Source organism: Nothoprocta perdicaria, unplaced genomic scaffold, assembly GCF_003342845.1.
Source record: "Nothoprocta perdicaria isolate Ctin4 unplaced genomic scaffold, notPer1 scaffold_4, whole genome shotgun sequence".
Taxonomy (NCBI): domain Eukaryota; kingdom Metazoa; phylum Chordata; class Aves; order Tinamiformes; family Tinamidae; genus Nothoprocta; species Nothoprocta perdicaria.
The window spans coordinates 9,647,308-9,657,717 of NW_020455643.1; the positions used below are offsets into that span (position 1 = coordinate 9,647,308).

General features: G+C 53.4%; 1 protein-coding gene across 1 annotated transcript; it reads right to left on the reverse strand.

The window, feature by feature from the left end:
- Positions 1-2,087: 2,087 nt before the first annotated feature.
- On the reverse strand, positions 2,088-3,589 carry SST (somatostatin). The gene is made up of 2 exons (XM_026045295.1): positions 3,375-3,589; positions 2,088-2,559 (listed from the first exon to the last, which is right to left on the reverse strand). The coding sequence occupies exons 1-2, from the start codon at positions 3,510-3,512 to the stop codon at positions 2,347-2,349; spliced, it is 351 nt and encodes a 116-aa protein (XP_025901080.1). The 5' UTR covers positions 3,513-3,589; the 3' UTR covers positions 2,088-2,346.
- Positions 3,590-10,410: the final 6,821 nt, after the last annotated feature.

Consider the following 10,410-nt stretch of genomic DNA (forward strand, 5'->3'; position numbering starts at 1 on the left):
TAGCTCTGCAGAGCAAGACTGTCCCTTGCATTGTGCTCGTGCAGCTCCCAGCAGCAGCAGGGATGGTTGGTGCTGCTTCAGTACAGTTGCACATGGTGATGCTGTACCTTAATGCCCAGGACGCTGTCTTACAAACCTCCAGGAAGCCCTGAGCTGGCTGAAGAAGCAGGTTTGTCTTTCTGCCTCTGAACTGAAGACATTCACTCAAGCCGCCAGCAGTTTATCTTCATTAAGCTTTGCAGATGCTTCTGTGTCGTGATGCCAGCTGCACTCCTGAAGCTTGCTGGTGCCAGAGCATGCGAATCATTCCGCATTTCGTTCTTGCTTGTGCTTGAGGATCTTCTGTACCCCTATATGCAACGGGTTTCACTCTAATGACTGGCAGGATTAAGCATCCCTCAGAGCACTGTGTGAGCACAGGGACAAGAAGAACCTCAGACAAGTGGTGGTCTATTTATATCCCATGAAAGATGGACTCAGCACATAAGGATACTCAAACTCTTGGCACCTCTAGCTTCTTCCAGTTCCTCCAGTTCCTGTCTTAGGGCTCTCTCAGCACTGAAGAATCAGCTGGTTTTCTTGGAAGCTCTAGGGAATCTTTGCTAAGGCAGGAGTGAGTGAGTGAGTGAGTGAGTGAGTGAGTGAACGAGCGAGCGAGCGAGCGAGCGAGCGAGGAGTGTGGATGGGGAATGCTCTGCTTCAGCAAATCCCCTGAAACTTATTCCCTTAATGATACACAGCAGCAAAGGGACCAGTGCAAGCTGGGACTGTTGCTCTCTGCTCAGAGAGCCTCTCTCCACACTAAGGGACCCCTTTTCTCATTCCTCTGCCCTCTCACGAAGATGGGTTAATCCTGCAGTCTCCTGAGCTGCACCAGCCACAGGAGGCCAGGGTGTAAAGAGCATGTCCCCAGCACCAGTCACCACAGGTGCCTTCTCCTGCCACCTCGAGAGCTGTGAGAATCACTGTCCCTTTCTGCAGGCTCAAAGACCTCCCAGTCTTCCCAGCAGAGAAAAGAGCTGCCAACCCAGAATGAAGACAACAGCACATGATCCATCAAGTATGATGTCYCACGCAGAGTCATGTTCAATGCAAACCTAAGGCAACTTAACCTGCACTTAACTGGGAAATCTGCATCTGTATGGGTTCATGCCCAGTTCATGGCCCATGAAGAGCTCCTAAAGATCCTCTGCTCTTAGCCTGCCTCTCAGAAATGAGGACTACAAGATGTTTGTAATCTTTACTACTTGGTGATGGATTGTCATCAAAATGGCACTTGTCTCACATGCAGGATCATATTCTACATCTCTAACTCTCTCAAGATCATGCAAGCCACAAGTCAGGATGGCTAGAAAGAGAAGAGACTTTCTGGAAAATGTCGAAGAATCTCTTTTCCATTGAGAAAAGTGCTTCCTTTTTCCTGGCGGCATTTCCCATCTTTTTGGACCTTCTAACGTTGCTGTTAATGATGACGTAGTGTGTAGGAAATCTGCTGCAGAGGCTGATCGAAATGGCTTTAACAACCTGTTTCTGCATGGATGCAAAGCCTACCCCCTGCACGGAAGGACAATGGAAAGCTTTCTGAAAGGGTTTTAGAAGCGGGGGATGTTACGTAAGGAAAATACGCCAGAAGAAAAACGCATTTTTGGTATTTGTGGTGCTGAGTGAATAATGTATGTGTCAGGTAGACTTATACCATGAATCCTGCTCATGATCCCTGTCACCCGTAGTGCACAGCTGGGATGTACTGGGACGTCTCTGGTCATGCGGGTAAACTCTCTGGGCTGGAAGGAGGACAGCAGTGCCAGCGTTGTGGATTTGACTCAGCCRCAATTACAAGCATTTTCTGTTTTACATACCACTGTGCCTCTAGGTCCCTCAGGAAAATCCTGGCAAAGAAAACTTGCCCTAAAAATACATGGTTTATGTGTGAGTGTGTGTATGTATGTGGATGCTGTACGGCTGGTTGCTGTTGCTGCCCAGAGGTGGGTGGCATTTCAAAAAAGTGACTTAGGYTTTCTCAGTGACCAACAACTCTCAGCATCACCATTTGAAACATAAACTTTATTGCAACAAGGAATTAAAAATAGTACATCTGAGAGAGTTGCAGAGTGCATGTCATTAAAGAACTAGTCGGAAATCACAACTCAAGCAAATCGTATACAATTGGAACAGAAAGTTTTATTAAAACAACTTGAAATCAAACTCAAATTTTCCTTGTTTAATTTCGCCATAACCATGGATTGTGTATTTACAGTCTTCGCCTCTTGTGGTGAAGGTTCTGCTCAGGRTTGGGGACAAGGAAGAAGACAAGGATGGATGGGGAGGAGAGGTGGGTTTCAAAAGCTAACAGGATGTGAATGTTTTCCAGAAGAAGTTCTTGCAGCCTGCTTTGCGTTCCCGGGGTGCCAAAGCAGGGTTTGAGTTCGCCGAACGCTCCAGCTCCAGTCTCACTTCATCCTGCTCAGCCCCTCGGGACAAGTCCTCGGACTCCAGGGCTTCATTTTCTGTCTGGCTTGGCTCTGAGAGCAGTTCTGCCAAAAAGTACTTGGCCAGTTCCTTCAGGAAAAGAGAAAGAAAGAGGGAGAGGAAAAGAGAGAGCACAGTTAGCCTTTAAGGTTAGGAGACTCAGCGCTGTGCATCCCTCTGAAGCACCTTTACACCAAGATTAGAGACATACGCAACTCCCAAAGAGGACGTCTTTCATCTTTCAAAAGCCACCTTTCAAAAGAGCAGCTATTAGGCAGCAGCTGTGCCTACAATTTAAGCCACAGAAAAGCACCAAGTACCTCCGTTGTGCACCTGGCTTCTCAAAGAAACCAATGTCCTGGTTGTGGCAGGGAAGTCCGTGCACCACCCTGCCTCCTCTTCCACATCCAGTGGTCCCTCTCACCGGGCTGAGCTCAAGGATGCTGCTGCAAAGCTGAACCTTACTTCTAACGTGACATGGGGTAGGTCTTTGGGAAAGCCACTGAGCAGCGAAGTGAGTGCAGTGCTCACAGGTCGGGCTGAAGAGGGACCCTCTTGCTGGCAGCTATTTTTCTCTTTTCCCTTCAAATCCTGGCTGCCTCCAGGCCATGGCTGGAGACCCTCCCCACCTCCCCGTCAGCATCTTCCCTGTTCAGCACCGCGGATCACCCTGGAGCTCCACCAGGCTCTGCTGCTTGGTTCCCCCAGCACCCGACCGGGACTGGGGACATCCCTCCCTACCCCAGCCCGTCCAGCTCGCCTCCGTGTCGGGCAGCTCCGGCAGGGAGACGGGGTGCGCAGTGGGGAGCAGGGGGGCTGCAGCGGGGAGCGGGGGTCTCCGCCGGGGTGCCCGGGAGGTGCCGCGCCGGGGGTGCCCGCAGCCCGCCCCGTCGCGGGGCTCTCACCTGCTTCCCGGCCGCGGCAGCCAGGGACTTCTGCAGGAACTGCCGGAGCCGGGGGTCCGAGGGGGCGGCCGAGACGGTGCCGAGGGCCAGGGCGAGGGAGAGCAGGGCCAGGGCGCACTGGAGGCGGCACGACAGCATCTCGCCGGCGGCTGGGGCGCGGAGAGGCGGCTGCGGGGCGGCGCGGGCGGCTCCGGCTCCGGCGGTGGGGATCTCCGGGCCGCGCGGCCGCCTTTAAAAACCCTCCTCGTGACGTCAGGGCGGGGGCGCCCCCCTCGGCCCGCGCCGCCGGGGGTGGGTCCCTGCCCGGGGACCGGGGGGGCCGGGGATGCTCCGCTCAGCTGCGGGGCCGGCCCGGMGCCCACGGTGCCCTCCGGGACCCACGGAAGGGGGAGGAAGGGGAGAGGGGGTTCTTTGAACTGCCACCCCCCGGGGGAGGTCTGGATACCCCCCCCTTTCCCTCTTCCCCCCACCCTTCCCAGTCTGGAGCCCCTCCAGAGCGGTGGAGGGGACATCCTGGCTGTGCACAGCCCTGCTCGGGGGTCTGATCTCCCAGTGCGTCTCCTTCCACGATGGTTGGGAACCCAGGGGCTCCTGTGCCACWTCCCCCGGCTCTCGCTGCCCCTTCTCTCCCCAGACTCAGTCACGTAAGGAACATCTGCAGAGTCCAGGAAACCACAAAAGGTCCTCAGGTCCCCTGGAGGGTGCATTGCTCCCCAGTTCTAGCMGGCAGTCACTCTCCATCCCTTCTGCCTCTGGAGCCTCTGTAGGGCTCTGGGACACTGGTCCTTGCCCGCCACCCAGGCCAGCTCTGTCCTTGCCTTCCRGACAATCCTCTTGCAGCCCACAGCCTGGCCAGAGAGCATCCAGCCCTGAGATATCTCAGGAGATCAGGAAGGCAGTGCCAAAAGATGCCTCGGGGGGCTTGCAGATTCCCAGATGGACCTGCAGGGCACATGGTACCCCCAAACCCACTCCAGGGACATTAGATTTCAGGATAAATCAAGTCTTACTGGATAATAAAAATCCCTCAGAGTTCCAGCCCATCCTCATGGATCATCTGGTGCCCCACTAGGGACAGATGCTGCAAACCCCTAACACCCCGAGAGCTGCACCTCTCCATTCATCTCCCACCCATCCTGGCAGGTGGCAGGGGCAGAACAGATTGTGCAAGGAAGGGTGCCCACTACCCTCCAGACATGGCAGTATCAGTAGTTTTCAAGCACAGTGCAAGGCTCTCCAGAAATCTCCAAAATGGTATCTTCAGTTTGCATTTCATTAACCAGTCCTCCAGCTCCCAAGCCCCCCAGAACCCAGTGCTGCTGACTGGCCGTGCAGAGGCTGGGTGCATGGAGCAGATATCAAGACATTTCTGCTCTACCTTGGAGGCCAGCAAGAGCAATTGGTTCTGGCCATTGGCTAGGAGACTGGAGCCTTGGGAAGACCATACCTCTCTCATCTCTCTGCAGACATCTGCAGCCTTCCTCAGCTCTCCAGGAAGCCCTGTGGGGTTCCTTGGCTTGGGCTGCTTTCACAGATATCCCGCCTTGTGTCATCCCTGCCTGCCTGACCTGAGAAGGACCAAACCCTGTGCTCCTGGGAACGCATTGGTCACATGTTAGAAGGAGCTGGAGGAGAAGAGTCAGCCCTTACCGACCACTTGGGCACATTCCCTTGCTTCAGGTTGCAKACACAGGACACACTCTCCTGCCAAGACCAATGGGTGTGATTTGGACCCAGGAAGAGCCTGGGGAGTCCTGGGCATAGTCCTGGGCAGCAGATGCCAGGGCAGCTAACCTACCCTTGCTTTGCCAAAACCCTGCACGACCAGGTTGGCCCCCGTTGCCTTCAAGGGGGATTTTTAGGGGTGATTTCTCCTAGCAGCAGCCGTATTTTACCTGCTGGGTCCCCCAGTTTTCCTGCATTGGAAAAGGTTTGGTCTTGTAGCCCCCAGGCCTTCCTTCTTGGCACAGCCCAACACAGATGTGCCCCTATCGCAATGCCTGGCCAGCAGGGTTGTCTCTAGGATGCTTCTGTGGTCATACTGGTATAAAATGGATGGGATCTCAGATTCAAGCTCTCTGGGGAACTTTGAGAGGCCATTCTTCATATCCTGCTGCAACTCTGTGCCCCACTCTTCTCCAGTTACTTGCAGCTCCTCTGTCTGCATGGGCTCAGCCCTGCAAAAGGCTTTTAGACTGGTTCCGTTTCCTGATGGCCCTTGTCCTAACCCACTCATTTGCTCTTATTCCAGCATCCTTTCACRCGGATCCTGCCCTATCAATCTTTCCTGATGTCTCCAGGCAGTCTCCAGGCAGATGCCTGGAGAGCRGTATGGTAGCATGGGGTTTTGGGCTAGGAGCAATGTCCCTCCAGTTGGAGAGATGTGTGGTCTCTTCAGGCTTGTCCCAACCAAGCACAGGCCCTCAGACGCTTTGGGGATGTCTGATTTTGATGGTGGCCCTTCCAGCCACATGGGAACAGCGCTGAAATCCAGATTGTCCGTGACTCTGCCAGGTCCTGAGCAGCTGTGCCCCTGCTCCCACCTCCACCTGGGACCGGCTGTAGGAATTGTGCTGATGCCTTCTAGCAATAGGAAAAATACCCGCTCAAGGAAATGTCCTGGGTTTGGCCCACTGGACTTCAGACATTTCACTGAGAAAGCAAAGATAGATTTGTTTGCTGTTCCCTGATCCTGTGCCCCATCAGGAGATGACTTGGCCCCTGAAAGACGAGAGCCTCAGGTGGGGTCTAACTTTTCTTTGGGCCATTTTCCCCTCCTGTGATTAATGTGAGATTGTGCAGCTGGTGGAGGAAGGACTAGAGACAGGAKCTGGTGGGAAGGTTCTTTAGAGATGTCTGGACCTGTTCTAAAGGCGAGAAACTTAGTTCCTATCAGAACTAAGCATCATTCCTGGATAAAATGTTGGGACAAGAAAAATTCTTGGTGCCTGTATGTGGAATTTGGGAGAATCACCCTGATATTCTCCAGATGAAAAGTTTACCATTTCATTTGAAAAAAGACCTAAAGGATAAAGGACCTAAAAATACTGTTTAACTGAAGATGAAAACATACACTTGAAAGCAGAAAAGCCATCTTGTGCTGACCTGAAGGAAACAAACAGTGGGGGAAAGGAGAAAGACGATCCAGCTACCTCATACCCCTCCTGATGYGGTCTCCTTGGGAAAGGTATGGCCAGAGCAGGAGATTTCTCTGCACCTTCCGTCCTGCCAGGGAAGGTGTGATGAAGGTGCAGATCCATTTACCACCGCCCCTTCCTGCAGCTCCTCTTTGGGATCAGCATGTTCCAGACCTTTTCCAGTTCATTCCCCAGCCAGATAAATCCATCATCCCCTCAGCTGCGGTGACAACGACTGCTCCGTTCTTTCTGCCGCAGCGCTGCGGGGCTTTGCAGACGATTGAGTTGCACTGAATTCCTGTGCCTGCCTCCTTACACCCAAGTTCCCAGCCTGTTCCACAATCCCGAGCAGGCTGGCGCTCCGTGGCACCAAGCGCGCATCCCGCACTCGAGCTGGCAAAGCGTGCCCTCTGCTGTCACCAAGGCCACAACACTGCCTCTCTCCAAAGCATCGCCTACCAAATGCTCTTTGGACTCTCTCAGCTCCATGTCACTGCCTTGCAAGCAGGGAAAAGAAAGTTTTTCTTATACTGCAGCACCTTCCACTGCTGAGCTGCAATCAGGGCCACAATATCCCTCACCTGCGGGAAAACCCTGTTTCTGGAAGCACAGCCTGCTCTGGAGAGTCGTAAAGGAACCCACCAAAGCTCTAYATCTCTTGCAACTTGCTGCAGTGGTAACAGAGGAATTTCCTGCTTGCAGAGGTCTGGTGCTGCCCTAGATGAGCGTGGGAAGTGCAATTGGTCCTGCCTGAATGATACTGAGAAATAAGAGCTAAACAAGGGAGAGAAACTGCTCCTGACACGGTGACTCCCCGGGCCAGCCATGGGGCCAACAGCGGCTTGGGAAGGCATGAGGAATTACAAGAGCCCTTTGCAGGATGCCAGGGACAGACCCAGCTCTGTGGTGTGCACCGGGTTCCCCCTTCTGCTTTTTGAAACGATGATCACCATACCTGGATTAAAACCAAAAACAACAACAAAAACAACAAAAAAGCCCAACAAATCCCTTTGACACTGTGCATTGGCACATTATTTCCCACAGGTGGAAAAAAAAAGGCTCTTTAACAAATCCCATCAAAATAAAGTGCCCTAGAGTCTGTGTGAGTGTATGAGCTGAGATCACAYCCCGCTGCCTGGCTGTGCACACACTCCACAACAGAGAGATGCTGGTCCATCTCGTGGCCAAACTGTGCCATGTCCCCCCAGTCCACACGCTCCGACTGCGGCCTCCAGTTGACATTCCCTGGAAGCCACAGCCTTCAGCCTCAGCTAGGACCACACTCACCCCAAAGCGCAGACTCACACCCGAAGCTGGCGGGTCGGTATTTGGAGGCTTGGGACGAGGTCTGGGGACAACGCTCCGTTTCTCCAGCCCAGCTTGGGCACCGGGGTGCGCGGCTCCTGCTGAAGCCGCAGCCTCGCCTGCCCTCTCGTGGGTAGCGGACACATTACACGGGATCCTGGCAGCTCCAGCGCCCGCGACCCCGATCCACGGGGCGCAGCCAGTTGTGCAAAGCAAGAGGAAAAGTCCTGCAAAGCCGCCAAAACAAATAAAGCACAAATAGTGTCACCAAGTCACGCTATGCCGCTGAGGCCAACATCTGCATTTTCGAAAGGTGGGGCTTATTGTGCCTACCTTCCTTATCATAAACAGTGTAATTTTATCTTAAATAGTCTATTTTTTTTGCTCAGTGCAAGTTTTTCAGCACCAAAGCTAGGCCAAGGAACTAGATGGCTGCTAAGTGCAACAAAGCTGGGCCAAAGCACTTCAGAGCATTGCTGCTGACACCCCAACGTGCTGCTCAGCCCCAGAAGAGCTGGAATATAATTTCTTTGCTGGATTTGCTGATAACCTGGTCCAAGAAGTAAAATGGGGAAATAACTGGGAGTAAATTGTGTTATGTTCAATGTAGAAGAAATTAAAAGGGAAAACTCCCCCATGTCCTCATGTTTTAGGCATGTCTTTACATAGGAGGAGGTGGAAATGGCTAACAAAGAAAACTACTCCAGCATGTTCCGGGATGTTTCCTAGAAAGCACACGGTTAATCAGTTCAGTAGAGGTATTCCTTCGGAGGCCTGGGAAGAGCAACCCCCTGCATCAGCTCCCCGGCTCTACCAGCTCCCCGGGCGCGGGCTCTGCACCCCAACAATTCCATAGCGCAGATGGAAGGCCGAGCGCTCCCTTGTCCCTGCAAACACTGCGAGCGCTGAGCGCCGCTCGCCAGCAAGCACCGGCCGTGCCAGCTGCCCGCAGACCTCTGCCCCACGGAGAGCGAGGAGGAGATTCCTACCGCGTCAGCTGAGCTACCGGGAAAAGCCATGAGATCATTGTTAGAGAGAAACAGAAAATAACTGCCAGGAGGAGGGATGAGCTATGATCCCAGGATCCAGGAACAGACAGGATTTATTTTGCAAGTGCATCTGAGGAATCCAGTGGGAAATGGAGGTTCCCGATATGCAGCTTGTTGGAAGCGGGGGAGATCACCCCAACTTGCAAACATGATGATKTGAGCAGCTGGAGAGGTAGAGGACCCGAGGACAGCGAGTTCCTCACGGAGAGGGGAGGAAGCGAGATGAGTGTCCCGAAGGACACGTAAGCGCAGGCACGAGCCCAGCCAGCCTTATTGAACACCAGCAAACCCAGAGGGCACGGAGAGGGGAAGGAAAGGCAGCAGCGGGGCTGCAAAGCAGGCTTTCCTGTTCCCATCACTCATGCAACGCCCCATTTGGGGGCATTTTCCCCAAATTGCAGTCTGACAATTGTAAGACAGGGAAGCAGCACAGGAAGGGAGGTTTAGGGGTGAGGAGCTCCCTGCACAAACTGGGGCTGCCCTTGCCAACCCTCTGCTCTGCCTTATTCCCAGGAAAAGACGTGTGCTATGTGGGATGGGATGTGCCTGTACATGCAGGCCCACTCCAAGTCTTCTTCTTTCCGCCTATGTCCCATGGTGCATGAGAAATTCTCCTCTCACCCTTGACCATTGATCAGCTGAACTCTCCTCTTCCCACTAATATTTCAAAGCACTCAACTGCCATCCTCCCTTGAGCCCTGCACTAAGTGATCCGTGAATTAACATGTAAGTAAAAATGAAATAGAACATATCCAGGTCAGACCTCTCTGACACATCAACCCCATTGTCCTGCTCCACACCCGCTCCAGTTGCAGCCAGTGCAGCCGGGACAATTCAGAGGCCTCCTTACCTTTCTGCAAGCAGCGCAGCACGATGAGCACAGCCGTGCTGTGCATGTGGCCCAGGGACACAGGGGAGCTGCTGGAGGGGGCTGCACATCCAGCATCCCGAGCCCTTGCTGAGCTGCCAGCCCCATCCATCGGTGGTGGAAAGGGGCAGCGTTTCTCCGTGAGCAACCTTGGCGAGTGCACCAGTTCCCAGCCATCTGGAACCACCCTTAGGACACCCAGTAAGGGTCTTGCCCTGATGCTTGTTTGGCACAATCACCCAAAATACCAAGTGGGAGGTAGGAGATGGTGACGTGCTCACCAAGACCCAGCACAGTGATCTCAAGACCTACCCCAGCCTGGTACCAGAAGCTACCTCATCTCAACCCAACTGCAAGCAGTAGAGCATGTGCGGTAAAGGAGACAGCTCTTGGCTTTGCCAACTGCCCACCCATCAACAGCTTTGCCTGTTGGAGATCCTCATGGCCAAGAGTCTTAGGGAAAAGCAGGGATTGATGGCTAAGATGTTTCAGGAGAAGCACGGACAAGAACAGAACTCCCACTCCATCATACATCGCTTTTCTTCATTTTATTCTTTTATTTGTACAGCTATATTTTACAGAACGCATTAATGCAGTTTAGACACAGCCCAAACCCTGTCTCCCGAGATTGTTTATAACACAAGCATGTAAAATAAGACCGGAAAACAAAAACAAAA